The 14,698-nt window shown below is 38.1% G+C and overlaps 1 protein-coding gene across 4 annotated transcripts; it reads right to left on the bottom strand.

Annotated features, from left to right (window-relative positions):
* Positions 1 to 490: 490 nt before the first annotated feature.
* LOC104231708 (uncharacterized) lies at positions 491 to 13,626 on the bottom strand. 4 transcript variants are annotated; one of them, XM_070168289.1, is made up of 7 exons: positions 13,542 to 13,622; positions 12,570 to 12,721; positions 2,942 to 3,017; positions 2,558 to 2,678; positions 1,996 to 2,169; positions 1,748 to 1,895; positions 491 to 558 (listed from the first exon to the last, which is right to left on the bottom strand). In XM_070168289.1, exons 5-7 carry the CDS (start codon positions 2,158 to 2,160, stop codon positions 533 to 535), a joined length of 339 nt encoding a protein of 112 aa, XP_070024390.1. In that variant the 5' UTR covers positions 2,161 to 2,169; positions 2,558 to 2,678; positions 2,942 to 3,017; positions 12,570 to 12,721; positions 13,542 to 13,622; the 3' UTR covers positions 491 to 532. The 4 variants fall into 4 exon arrangements, with proteins under 4 accessions (XP_070024390.1, XP_070024389.1, XP_070024388.1 ...); XM_070168287.1 differs by lacking the exon at positions 491 to 558 and adding an exon at positions 1,252 to 1,481 and having other exon boundaries at positions 13,542 to 13,626; XM_070168288.1 differs by lacking the exon at positions 2,942 to 3,017 and having other exon boundaries at positions 13,542 to 13,626.
* Between the last annotated feature and the right edge of the window lie 1,072 nt (positions 13,627 to 14,698).

Below are 14,698 nucleotides of genomic sequence, written 5' to 3'. Positions count from 1 at the left end.
TAATTCGGAATATATTTAGGAGTTTATATCTCAATTTTCAGGGGTTTTGGTGAAGATTAGACTTGGTTTTGACTGAATTTTAGATTGAAACTCCAAGAAGAAGAAGACGTATTTCCATAAATTGTAGATAAATTGTAGTTAAATTGTAGAATTGTAGATATATTGTAGATAAATTGTAGATAAATTGTAGATTGGGAAGACTAAAACTTCTACAAATCTTCTACAATTATGTCGAAATGCCAATTATGCTACAATTGAAATGAGAATTTGGATATTAAAATTCAATGTATCTATTATTTTTCTAATTTGACTACAATTTGACTACAAAATATCTTCTTCTTCTTCCTATTCCTCCTCTTCTTCCTCCTTCTTCCTCCTTCCTTCTTCTTCCTTTTCTTCTTCTTCTTCTTCCTTCCTCCTCCTCCTCCTCCTCCTCCTCCTCCTCCTCCTCCCTCTTCTTCCTTTTTCCTCCCTCCTCCTCCTCCTCCTCCTCCTCCTCCTCCTTCTGCTCCTCCTCCTCCTTCTTCTACTTCTACTTCTTCCAGTAACCTTCAACCACTGCCCAAAAAAAAAAAAAAGAGGTCAAAGAATTTCGAACTCTCTGTCATTATTATTTCCAGTGAGAATTCAAGTGGTTCGATCAAAGAATTTAAAATTTTCTTGTGAATCTGAAAATATGATATTCTTCGACGGTGGTGGGCAGTTGGGGATGATCAACGAGAGGAAGCATAGGAGCATCGTGAGTTTTGTGTGTGTTGTGAACAGTTGAGATGAAAGGAAAGAAGAAAGTGGGAAGATACAGTCCTATAATTATGCCTAATAAAAATGAACCCTTAATTATATCCCTAATTTGAATTATGGTATAGAAATGGTAATTTGGTATGCTTAAATGTAATAAACACAAACCTTAAACATTGAGGGTAATAAGTTTTGATATATGGTATAGATAGGTAAAAATCCCAATAAATGAACATAGCAAACTCTAAGAATCTCTCTTCCCTAAAAACTTTTGTGGTAACAAGTCAACATTTTGTTGTTTTATGAAATTATCCTTTTCTGCAGAAGTTAAACTAATATATCTATATGTTCATGGTTTAGTTACTATCTCCATTGCTTTATCTATTTACTAAGGCTAACACTCACCGATGACGAGAGCAATTAAAAGGAAAAAATAAGGTATATCTAAAAGACCGAAGATCCAAGCTAAATATGCCAAACCAAAAAGAGAGTCATACCACAAAGAAAAAAACCTGAACCAAACCAAATTTATTTTGTGTGGATTGGATAAATTTTTCATAACGAAAATCTGAAAAACAAAATCAAAATAATACAAAATCAAATCGAAGAAGATCTAGTGGACGCCCCCAATGGAGAGTAGATTTATCTTGTCGGTATGACTATTAGGGACCAGAATCAAGCTTTTAGGAACTGCATTTTCCTTGCTAATAGCCATTTTTCATGTAGTAATTGGGAAGCGTCCCCTGTACTTTTCATGTAAAGGGAAAATATATTTACATACCAGTAGTATGACAGGTTCTCTAGAACAAGCAAAATAATGTATGGCCCGAAAGTTTTTGGCACCATATTGGTACTGTTGTAAATTAAATTACACAGAATATGTCAAAAAGTGGTGAGGATATGAATGTTCCTTTTTTTTTTCAGCTACCAGCTACTATAGTTTGATGGTGAACACGAGCATCAGGTAATCCTATTTGATTAAAGATAATAGACACAGAATGAAAAATACCTTTGATATTTCTCTGTAGATCCCCCTTCTTCTTTAGCGGAAAAACCAAGAATGCCCTTTCTCTCCCATCGTCGCCCCAAAATCTGCCATACCCCACAAGCCTCAAGACAGATTTGAATAGATTTTGTTTCCCCATTGAGAGCTCCCTCTGGTGATCAATTATTCATATTCAGAGGAATGTTTTCACTCAAAACTATTATAAAAGAATAAGAAAAAGTTCAAGATTTTTGACGAATAGAAACATTTACCTCAAAGTCAGTGGAGACCTTCAACAAATATTCGCCATCCAAGCCTAATGGATTTTGGCCGCTTTTACTGCTATACAGATAAAGATCACCGCTACTTTTTGCAGAGTCTTGATGGTGAAAGACAATCATTGATGAAATTAGGATTATCCATAATCGCAGCACCATAATTGTGACCTGCATGAGCATCAAATATTTTTTTATTTTTTTTGAGAAAAGCATGAGCATCAAATTTATCATGCACAAAACTCACTAGGTGGAAAATCAAGCAGAACTAGTATTTCTCCAAAGTGATATTCATAATAGTAGCTTGCACTAAATAAAGATCTTTCACAAGAAAGAATTTGCAGAAAATCTACCCAAATAGTTGTTCAATTCGACACCAAAACTATGACTGAAATGTCCATCCATCTTATTCATGGTTTTGAGCTATAAACACGTCAGTTATTATAGCATCCAGCTAACAAATGAATACACATCTTTTGGCTCAAAATCCTTATGTTTCAACAGTAAAAACTAATTAACCACTAATACTATTGACAAAATACTATGTAAAATTACTCACACTGATACTCCAATGGTAGGATCAGTAGGGCATGCAAGCGCTCAAGATAAGCCCGTAAATTCAAATGCCTCCTCAAAGCTTCACATATAGTAGTGCAATACTGATTGTCCTCAACAGACCCCTGCCAACACATAACAAAAAACTGATTTCAATTTCTATAACATAAACAACAATAACAACAAACCCAGTGTAATCCCACAAGTGGGGTATGGAGAGGGTAGTGTGTAGGCAGCCTTACTCCCACATTGTGAAAGTAGAGAAGATGTTTTCAATCGACCCTTGGCTATTTCTATAAACATAAAAGGGGTTAAAATTTAAGAGTCTTCGACCGATTTAATTAAGATCTAGACTGGTCGATTTATCTTTGAGGTTAAAACTACTAACAAAACATTTCTCTATGACAATCGCCACTCCAAAAAGTTTAGCATCCAAATGAGATGGGCAGTGATCTTTTGGATACCTGGCATTGGCAAAAAAAAAATACAATTGCTTAGAATTTAACCTTAGTTTGAAAAACATATAAAACATTCAGAAGAAACTTTTAACTCTTCTTTATAAGAGGATGCTTTTGAGAAAGAAAATTTACCACTTGCTTAAAAAATGACCTTCATCACCTAAAAAATTACTTAAAATTTTGCATGCAGCTTTCATGTTTAGTTAGTAGTTTTAACCTCAAAGATAAATCGACCAGTCTAGATCTTAATTAAATCGGTCGAAGACTCTTAAATTTTAACCCCTTTTATGTTTATAGAAACAGCCAAGGGTCTATTGAAAACATCTTCTCTACCTTCACAAGGTGGGAGCAAGAGAAAGATTCTCTTCTAGAAGGCTGGGAGTAGTAGGATTAGTGGAGAACATGTATATTAAGAGGTTCTGTTTCCTCATCTGCGTGTGCATTGTCATGGGCTGCTTTCCAGACACGCCCCATGACCCCTTGGCCGCGTCCCATGGCGGCCTAGCAAGCCTCACAATGCCTACCACCATGGTCGGCCCCGTGGTCTTGGTTGCGCCAAGCGACAAGCGCGCATGCGCCTCTGTCGCCCCACCGATGCCTCTCGCCAGTGCCCAAGGGCTGGCCAATGACAACAGCGTCGCGCGCGCAGATCCTGATGCCTCGCCAGCGCCCAACTGCAGGCCCATTCCAGCAGCGCCTCGCGCACAGACCCTGATGCCAAGCACCAGCGCCCAGCCTCAGGCCAACACAGCAAGTGTCACGCGCGCCCACAGCAACGCGCGCGCAGACCCTGACCCGCAAGACAAAGTTGTTGTCATCGGACTTAGTTCTACCTTGTAATAAACTAAGTCCTTTTCATTGTAATTATAGGCTAGTTTACATCATTTTCATTCAGTGTGCTTCTACAGCTTTATTAGGACTAGTCATGTAATGTTGGTTTATTTTTTTTAAGCATTATTATCAAGCAAGCAATTTTCTGGTGTCTCTCCCCCTCGACACCGCATCTTTTGTAATCAGCATTTCAGTCATCAATAAAATCATCATCATCATTCAAAACCCAATTCTCTCTCAGCTTCCGCAATTGCTCGTGACATTGGTTTTCACGCACGGCACTGACAATCTAGTCTAGCGTGCGGAGGGGACCTCATTGGCGGACAGCAACCGCACAGACATCGGTTGCTTAGCCTTAAGTTGTCTTTCCAAAGAACATCAGGAAGGTGTTGCGTAACAGTTGGTATCAGAGCCTAGGCTCGACATCGGACGAGGGAACACATTTGCCATCATCGCCATTTCTGACCATGGTGAATCATGGGGAGCGTCTAGCATCCCTAGAAGAGACGGTTGACCGATTACGACCCATCACGGATACGGTGCCTGATCAAAACAACAACCTAGTGCAAAGGTTGGACGACCTGGACCGCCGAATGCGGCAGGCAGAAAATGACATTGCAAACATCAGTCGTGACTCTGACGATGACCGACAAACGGCAGCCATCGAAACTGCCAATATTCATGGCAAATTTGAGGACCTCCAACAGGAGCGTGCCGACGATTTAGCCCATCGGCAACAAGAGGCAGACAGACTAACTGCCATGCAGCAAAGCATAAACGACTTGACAGGCAAGCTCAATGTTGTTAATGCTGCCCTACAGAGCCTACTTCGAGGAGGCGACAACCACATCAAGGGTGCAGCAAACCTCACCCCCATTACACAAAAGCTTAAGATACCGGAGCCAAAGCCATACGATGGATCCCGGGATGCTAAAGAAGTGGAAAACTTCATCTTCGACATCGAACAATACTTCGATGCCGTGGGCCATTTGGAAGAATCCAAAAAGGTAGCGACTGCTGCCATGTATCTTTAGGGCGATGCCAAACTTTGGTGGCGGGTCAAATACGAAGCCATCAAGGCCGGTAAAGATACTCTCCAGACATGGGATGAATTGAAGGTAGCCATACGCCTGCAGTTCTTCCCCGAAAATGTGGAATACAATGCAAGGAGAAAGCTACGGGAACTTCGCCACACCAGATCAGTGCGGGAGTACGTGCGCGAATTCTCCGCACTCATGCTAAACATACGCGACATGGGGGACAAAGACAAACTCTTCGCATTCATAGAAGGTTTGAAACCTCATGCCCGTATGGAACTACAGAGACAACGGGTAAACACCCATTCAAGCTGCAGAATGCCTTGGCGATTATCATTTGGGAACTCAGAATGACAGGCCCCAGCCGTCTGTCTGAGGGGGATTCAACGGGAACCATCCCAGCAATGGTGGCCCAAGCAAAAGTGGGGGAGATCGGAGTGCATCCAAAACTAAGACTCCTCCCTCCAGCAGCAACAGTGCTGCATCCATCAACAACAATCAGGGGAGAGAGAAAGCCTCCCTCAGAATGCCGTCATTGCGGCGGGGCACATTGGAACAATGAATGCCCAAACATAAAGGTCAATGCTCATCAGACTGTCGAGGATGAGTCAGACGCATCAGACACATCAGAAGAAGACCAGGTAGGCGCCTTCAATGCAATTGTTGGCTCTATCCCGCATGCCTTAGCGGGGACCAGTGCATGTCCTCCTAAGAAAATCTCAGTCTCAATCACCAAGAAAGGGAAGGAAAAGATGGACGAAAGACCTCCTAAGCAAGCGAGGACCCTAATGTTCGTCGAATTGAAAGTGAACGGCAAGCCCCTTCACGCATTGATAGACACGGGTGCCACCCACAACTACTTGTTGTGCAAAAGAGCAAAGGCCGCGTCAAGGCTATCAACTCACCACCCCAGATATTGGGTGGAACAGCTACAAATGTCCCAGTGAAACTTGGCCCATACAAAGGAAGCATCGACATGCGCATCGCAATCATAGATGACTTCGACATCATAGTGGGTTTGGAGTTCATGAGGCAAACCAACACCATACCGGTACCATATGCCAACATGCTCCTGATGATGGGAGGAAATGGGGCCAAGCCCTGCACCATACCATGCTTTCCCATAAAGATGGCCGCTAAAAACATCTCGGCCATGCAGTTGGAGAAGGTAGTCAACAGACATGAACCCCTGGTTCCGGCTACCCTTCGCAGCAACAATCAGCCATCATTGTCATCAGCCTCAAAAGACTGGTGACGCTCCTCAGCGTGTGAAGACTTGTCAGCCATGCCACAAGGACAAGTCGGATCACTCATCACAAACGGGACTCTCGCATCCATTACATGTCCCACAGAGACCATGGGAAAGTGTTTCCCTCAGATTCATCACGGGATTGCCCCAAGTCGGCAACCTTGCATCCATCATGGTTGTCATAGATCAATTTTCAAACTATGCAACCTTCATAGCAGCCCCACAAAACGCATCACCAGAAGATACAGCTCTACTCTTCTTCTCGCACATTGTCAAACATTGGGGCCTGCCCAAAGACATTATTAGTAGGCGCGACTCACGCTTCACTAGCAACTTTTGGACCCATCTCTTCAGGTGCTTTGGGTCAACATTGAGTCACAACTCAGACATCCATCCACCATCGGATGGCCAGACAGACCGGTTCGATGACATGCTGGAGGAATATCTCCGCAACTTTGCAACCGGATCACAGAAGCATTGGGTGAAGCTCCTGGATGCTGCTCAATTGTGTTTCAATTCTCAAAAGAGCCATCATACAAACAAAAGCCCTTTTGAAATTGTTACCGGACAGCAACCGCTTCTCCCGCAAACGGTGAATGCATCAACCATGCCGAAATCTCCTCGAGCTGCCAACTTTTCGAGCGAATGGGAGCGCAACATGGGGATAGTGCAAAGCTATCTCGTCAAAGCCCAAGAGCGGGCAAAAAGATTCACCGAACAAAATCTTTGTTTTGCCCAACATCAAACAGGGGACAAAGTAATGTTATGCATCCCAAAGCGGTACTTGTTTGCAAAGAGGACCCATGACCCTCGCCTGCAACAAAAATATATCGGGCCCCTGCCCATTGAAAAACGCATTGGAAAGTCCACATACCAGGTGAAAACTTCATCCTGGTGGAAGATCCATCCAGTCTTCCATGTCAGCCGCATGAAATCATTGCGTCGCTACAACAGCAAGCTCACAGAACAGAGGGGCGCAGACCTCCCATCCAACAACCACCAGAAGCATCATCATAATAATCATCATAAGGCTCCGAGGACGGCGCCGACTCAGGTGGGGGAGAATGTCATGGGCTGCTTTCCAGACACGCCCCATAACCCCTTGGTCGCACCCCATGGCGGCCTAGCAAGCCTCACAATGCCTAGCGCCATGGTCGGCTCCGTGGTCTTGGATGCGCCAAGCGACAAGCGCGCATGCGGCTCTGTCGCCCCACCGATGCCTCTTGCCAGCGCCCAAGGGCTGGCCAATGACAACAGCGTCGCGCGCGCAGATCCTGATGCCTCGCACGCGCCCACAGCAACGCGCGCGCAGACCCTGACCCGCAAGACAAAGTTGCTGCCATCGGACTTAGTTCTACCTTGTAATAAACTAAGTCCTTTTCATTGTAATTATAGGCTAGTTTACATCATTTTCATTCAGTGTGCTTCTACAGCTTTATTAGGACTACTCATGTATTCTCAAACGCCAAATGCCTTCTCAAACGCCAAATGCCTTCATTCGGTTGCAAGTATTTGAGTCCCCATATACTTGCATTCTCAACATCTTTAATCAACTTCTCAATCTTTCCCACACAAGTAAGAGAGGGGTGCCCAATACATATTCTACGTTGTACAATGTGGGTCTCAGCTCCTCAATTGATCGAAATGTCTTATCTCCAAAGTATACACAAATTTCTTGATCTGATGGAAAAAAAATAGTACTAATTAAAAATGAACATACAAACATGCACACGCAGATGAGGAAACAGAACCTCTTAATATACATGTTCTCCACTAATCCTACTACTCCCAGCCTTCTAGAAGAGAATCTTTCTCTTGCTATATGGTTATGTAGTTCATATATTTTATTTCCTATCCTTGTAATCGAATGCTAAAAGGACATCAACTAATAAGAAAAGTATTCTTGTTCTTACCTATTATTGAGATGGAAAAGGTGAAAAAACAATCAACTTGAAAATATTAACAAACACCCGACAAGAATAGAATTCAAACAAAAATAGATCTACTTCAATAATAAAGGGAAGTATTAAAGAAATGTTACAAAGGTAACTCAAAAAAGTCACAAAATTAAGATATCCTTCCTTTTTTGCACTCCTAATATTCCATGCTGGAAAAATTTGTTACTACGATTAAGTTTAAAAAATTACCTTGTTTTCATTATTTGACCTTTTTAATTAATACAAACTTCATCGTTTTCTTGTTGACACAAGGAACGCATTAAGTCTCCTTTCCAAGTTTACAAATATTATTTCAGTTTACAGTTAATTGAGTACTTCAGCACATTCCTTTTTATTTAAACAAACACACAAAAATTGAAGTATTTCATAGATATGATAATACACATAATAACCATCTTAATATCCCTTTTCCTTTTTTGTATTGCAATCATCATTAATTTAGGAGATGCACAAATACGTCTACAAGTTGCTCATCTGTGATTCTTCCAACTATTTCTCAACTTGGTGTCAGGGTTGACTACCTTTAATTGATTATATTTTCCTTGCTCAGGAACGTCATTAAATTTTGAATTAGATTAGCAAGAATCTTAATAATCTTCATATCGCAATCTGATATCAATTAGAGGAGGTCAAATAAATGAAATCACTCCCCTTTAGAAGATGAGTTGATAAACGACAAAGTTGTGTAAGTTCTAATTTATCAAACAAATGGGTCAAAATCCCACAACAATGGATGGAGCATTAAGACAAAAAGCAGAGATTGATTCTTTAATTAAAGCAAGTTAAATGCTTCTTGGCTAAATTGAAATTGACATAGCATCAGAGGACACTAACAATATAGAAAGCTTATGGAAGATTTTATGTTGGATAAAAAAGTAATTATGATTAATTTGTTAAAAATTTAGATAAATTGATATTTTGGGTTTTGAAGTAAACTAGCCTTTTACTCATATTTTGCTTTTTCAACCCAGTTTTGAAAACGCTTTTTTTGAGCCGATGGTCTATCGAAAAAATCCTCGCTAGGTAGGGATAAGGTCTGCGTACACCCCAGACCCTTCTAAGACCCCACTTATGGGATTCACTGGGTATGATGTTGTTGCAGTTGGATTTTGAAGTAACGAATTTATCACGTTAACTTTCCTAAAATTTATTTCCTATATAGTGACATTAAGAAAGTAGTAAATCAATATGCTTCCAAGTTCCCAAGTTTCAAACATGCTCGAGATCGTTAGGAAAGTTTATATTTTAAAGTCTTTGACCTTTTCTATTTCGTTAGAATTATTTTAATCTCTTAAACTCAATTAGAAAGCAATTTGTTAAAAATATATGGAACCACATACAAAACAAATTAATTTAAAAGTCTCCTGTGTAATTATGAACTTGACAGACCTGCTCATCCTACTTTTATACTTTAAATTTCCTGGAATTTATGATCTTTTTAATTAATTAAAGATAAATTTTCATGTATGATGATTTTAAAAATTCAGTAAATCTGATCTTTCCAAGTTAGAAAAGTTTTAAAATTCAAGTTTTTGTCTATTTATATTTATTTCTTATAGAATTAAATTAATCATTTGTATATTAAATTAGATAACGATAAATTATTACCCATCTGTCCCATTTTATATGTCCTCGTTTAATTGGGCGTGGAATTTTGAGAAAGAAAGAAAACTTTTAAATTGTAATCTAAAAGAATATACAGACTTTGTGTGACTACAAAACTCATGAAGAGTAAAGTGAGCATTTTAAAGATAAATTATATTTAAATATAAAAAGCTATCATTCTCATAGGGACAGACTAAAAAAAATTATACCACATAAATTAGGCGGCGGGAACATAAATATGCGAAATATACTACATAATACAACGGTAATTATCTCCGGTTTAATTATAAATTTGACATTCCTAATCATTTAATGTTTAATGTTGAAAACTAGAAATGCCCACTTTGACATTTATGTTTTACTAGGATCTCTAACATGCACAATACCAAATAGTTAATATCACCCAACCAATCACCGAAAACTAATGCATTACTATTACGTTGTCCATAAACTTTCATGATTTTTCTATAAAGTGATAAAATTTTGTTAATAAAGAGCATCAAAACACCTATATACAAGAAGTACGCTAAAAGTAAAAACCTTACAAAAATATAATTGTTCCCTACAAACAACACTCTCTTCTATATAAATAGGAACATCGTGGGTGCACCAAAAGGAAGTAAGTGATAAGAGGTTACTCCTCATGTCTACTAAATCTTTCTCTATTCCATCAAATGTTCTCAGGTTCTTTGCGTTTTGACCCCCTAAAGTATGTGGTCTTTCGAAATTTGCACCATATCCTATGTTTCTTAACAATTTGTATCCTAATCTACTTATTTCTATGCAAAACTCTTTAAAAACTATATTTTTGATTAATTTGAGGCAGAATAGGAAAATTACAATTAAAAATGATGTAAATTTTAAAAAAGCTCAAATCTATAGAGCTACCCTTCATTTTCCTCACTTTACGAAATCATAGCTTATACCAGTGCCAAAACTAGATGTAAAGAGAAACTAGAAGACAGTACTCACTACTTGTAAAAGAGACCTCATATATGCATCACATTCATCACAAACAAAAGCATATATATACCAAGTCTGACACCATAAAGAAATGGTGACAATGGTAATGATTAAAAGCCTAAAACTGAATGGAGATTATTTCACTGTGTAAGCAGTAACAGACATATACGTGCTCAAGATGGTTGGTATAGACAAGAAGCGTGAATAGAAAGAAAAGAAAAGGAACCCTACTTGAGGCCTAGTGTAATAACACTTCAGCTTTGTCTGGAAAGCCGGGGAGGGTGTCAAGTAACTATCACCAAACATATAGATATGCAAAATCATTTAATACCATCCAAATAAACAAGAAGACGGGTAAGGCTGAACCTGATCAAAGTGGATAAGAAAAATAAATAGGAACAGGCATTCCGTATTCGGATATCTTGAAATGCAGCATAAGCCATAAGGTAGCAGAGTAGCATCTGTTTGTGTTAATATCATTTCTTGTCTTTCGGGGGAGAGGGGAAACATTGCCCTTGGAGATCAAAAAGTCCTGTGCAACAACTTAGTAGCCAGAATGCTACAAATTCGATCTCCAATCTCCGCTGCCAACTGATCAATCGACCAATCAACTACTTTGCAATCCTAAACTAGTCGGAATCCACTATACAAATCCTATGTATCCATTTTGCTCTTCTCCAAAATCAGTATCCGTCATAGTTGGACTATTTTTACTTTAGCTATCAATCTAAGGCGACCTTCCTCCTTTAAAAAGGTCTAAGAGAGTAAGAGTAGCTCTGATTTGTGGAACTCAAATAGGCAGAGCTTCCCTCATTAGCTCTATTTTGGGAAAACAAAAAAGAACAGAAGCGATCTGGAAAATATCAGACATCCAAACTAGTTGTTTGCTTTTGTAATTTGAATATGATGTTCTGAAAATGGGAATAGATTGCCCGCTTTTTTTCTTTATCATAATAGTACAAACAACTTTATATTTTTATATTTTTTGTCACTTAATTTTCTATGGTTAAACAAAAAAAACTTATGAAAAAAACAAAGAACGCGTATTGTACATCTAGGAAAAATGACTCTGACGAACTTCCACGAATGTCCCTTTGAGGTATAACTAGGCTAAAAGGCTTAAAAATTTATAAACTGTTAAAACACTAGATAAGAATTACTCCAATGCTTTAAAACATCTAAACTTCAACTTAAGTTTAACGAGTTAGTCCTAGAAAGAAGACAAGTGATTCACCTAGAAATTAACCCGTCAAAATGAGAACAAGAAAAAAAGAAAATATTGTTTCAGTAGTAAAAGTTTCAAGTGAGAAGTTCATTACCGGTAAAACAAAAATAGCAGTAGGAAGAAAAGGTAACAATATCCAGAAAAAGAAAAAAGGAAGAGCCAGGAGAGAGTGGGTAAGGTAGGGTAAGCAAAATCATGTAGACTGAAGCTACCTCTATGAAGAATAGGATATACAGTTGATTCTTAACCAAGCATGGAGAAAATAAAATAAGTTTAATATTTAACGATGTTTTTCTCTCAAGCCTTCATGGTGAAATTCATCAGGCATATTATGTGCATGATCTGTATATACCATTATGGAAAAAAGGAACATCTTTGGTTCATGTTACTTATGTAATTCGTTGGGAATTTGTTGACCACAATTATATATAGTTGATGTAGGATAAGAGTTTTATTTTTTTAACAATTTCTACCCATTAAAGTCTAGACATCATGCTCTTTCAAGGCCCACGGAGTATCGCATATCCAAGTCTTCTCCAAAAAGATTGACTCGGATAATTAATATAGCTGAATGTAAGCAAGCGCAACTTCAACTACGACAAATGCAAACAAGTGTACACAAACTGCATGTTTTATGTCATGGGCAAGTATATACAATAAACTAAGATAATAAATTGGGATAAATATTACCGTTGGTAACCTTCTCCAAGACCAATTGGAGCTCAGAAAAACGGAGCAACTTATAAAACTGCAGGTATCCCACCAAAGCCAACGATTGGGAATCAATAGTGGGGAGATCTGATCCGTGCTGATTGACACTCAATATTCTAACGTTTGGTGTACTGCACGGTAAAGGCTAGTTTCATAAAGTTGTGGAATGAGAAGTACAAAGAAATGTGTTTTTCAATAAGTAAAAATCTACATGTACTTGGAAAACTCTGCCTCCATTCTTGCTATGCAGCTTTTTCCTACATGCATGAAATATAATCACTTATGTTCAAACTATGAATATTAAAAGGCAAAAAAACAAAAAAAAGATATCAGATTGACGACAGGAGAAAGAGAAGATAGGTGCGGAATTGGGATATAACAGGAGCGATTGTTAAAATTTGGAAATGGAACTTTAAGTAAAGTGGAGTATTTAACCACCGAAGCTAAACTAAGCCCAGCAATTCTGCACTAGCATGTTCTTCACGTCGTCTTTTATTCAGTTCAACTTCCCCAGACTTAATCAGTGGATAATATATTCGTTTTTCATTTCACACACACCGGCACACATACTTTTTTTTAATTTTCACATGCATGTGTATGTATATGATTTCCACTTTCAAGCATTTTGTAATGTAGTTTCCAATCACTATGTGCATCTATAAGTTGGTATTTTAAATGATTTCCCCCAATTTATGGAAGCTGCCTATGAATATACTGAGTATCTGTTTAAGTGAAACTCAATCCATTTTGTCATAAAAGTATGCAAGCAACAAAATTTAATCAATACTTTAAGTCACAAAAGAGACAGAGTCAGTCGATAAGCATCTCCTCTTAGATAAAAAAGAGTTTTGTCACGAAAGTCAGTTGATTACTGCATCATGATAAGAAATAGAGCTCTTCCCGCGAGATAAGGAGATTCAGAAACACAAATACTCAGGGAAGGTGACTTACGACCGACGGCGACCGGCAGTTGCGTGGCAGCGGGGCAGGACCAGTGGGGATCCAAAGGCGCAAGTTTGTAGGGATTAGGGTATCTGGCCAAAAGTTATGCGAGCCAGTTTTTTATTAGTCCAACTTAAACGACGTCGATTTGCTAGAGTAAGCCGTACAGTAATTTCTTATTTAAGTATCGAGCCAACGCTGGGCCTCTTCTGTTGGGCTATGGTTTGTCTTTGTGACGTGGAAAGAGATTTTTTTCTCTCTATACCATATATATATATATATATATATATGAAACTTTATTACTAAAAATGTGCATATTTTCATTATTACCCGCCATGTTTATATTTTTCCTACAAAATTTATACCATTCATTAAATACCCAATATTAAGAGCTGATTCCTTCCAAATTAGGCGCCTACAAATATGGGATAAATATTTGAATAGCTTATTCCTTCCAAATTAGGCGCCTAAAAATTTTGGACTAAATATTTTTTCATATTTACATCAGATTTATTTCCTCCTTTTTTCTGCAGGCTTCTCTTTCCTCATTTTTCACGTATTTCTGTTTCTCTAAGTATATACCAGTCTTTCTTTTCTAAAGCTCAGGATCTTTTTGATTTGGTTCTCCTCTTTTTTCTTTTAGGAATGGCTGAGCATATTTAAATATGCAAGGCTTTGTTTTCGTCAACTATTCGAAGGGAGGAGCTCTTGTTCTTGACGGGAGTGAGCTGATGCGCTTGGGTCAACAAATTTTCTACAAAAAGTCTACAAATAAACTACAAATCAGTTTAAGTATGTATAAAGCAATATTGTTTTAATGGTATCTACAAATTACTATATTTATACTACAATTAAACTGCAATCTATATTGGAAAAAAATGTTGACTACAAAATTTTCTCCTAATCTACAAATTTTCTACAAAAAATCTACAAAGAAACTACAAATCAGTTTACGTATGTATAAAGCAGTATTGTTTTGAAGGGTATCTACAAAATTACTACATTTATAGTACAATTACACTACAATCTATGTTGAAAAAAAATGTTGACTACAAAATTTTCTCTTTATCTACAAAATTTCTACAAATCAGTTTAAGTATTGTATAAAGTTGTATTGTTTTTAAGGGTATCTACAAAATTACTACATTTATACTACAATTAAACTA

This window comes from Nicotiana sylvestris, chromosome 2 (assembly GCF_000393655.2).
Source record: "Nicotiana sylvestris chromosome 2, ASM39365v2, whole genome shotgun sequence".
Lineage (NCBI taxonomy): Eukaryota > Viridiplantae > Streptophyta > Magnoliopsida > Solanales > Solanaceae > Nicotiana > Nicotiana sylvestris.
This window is presented reverse-complemented; position numbering and strand designations above follow the sequence as displayed.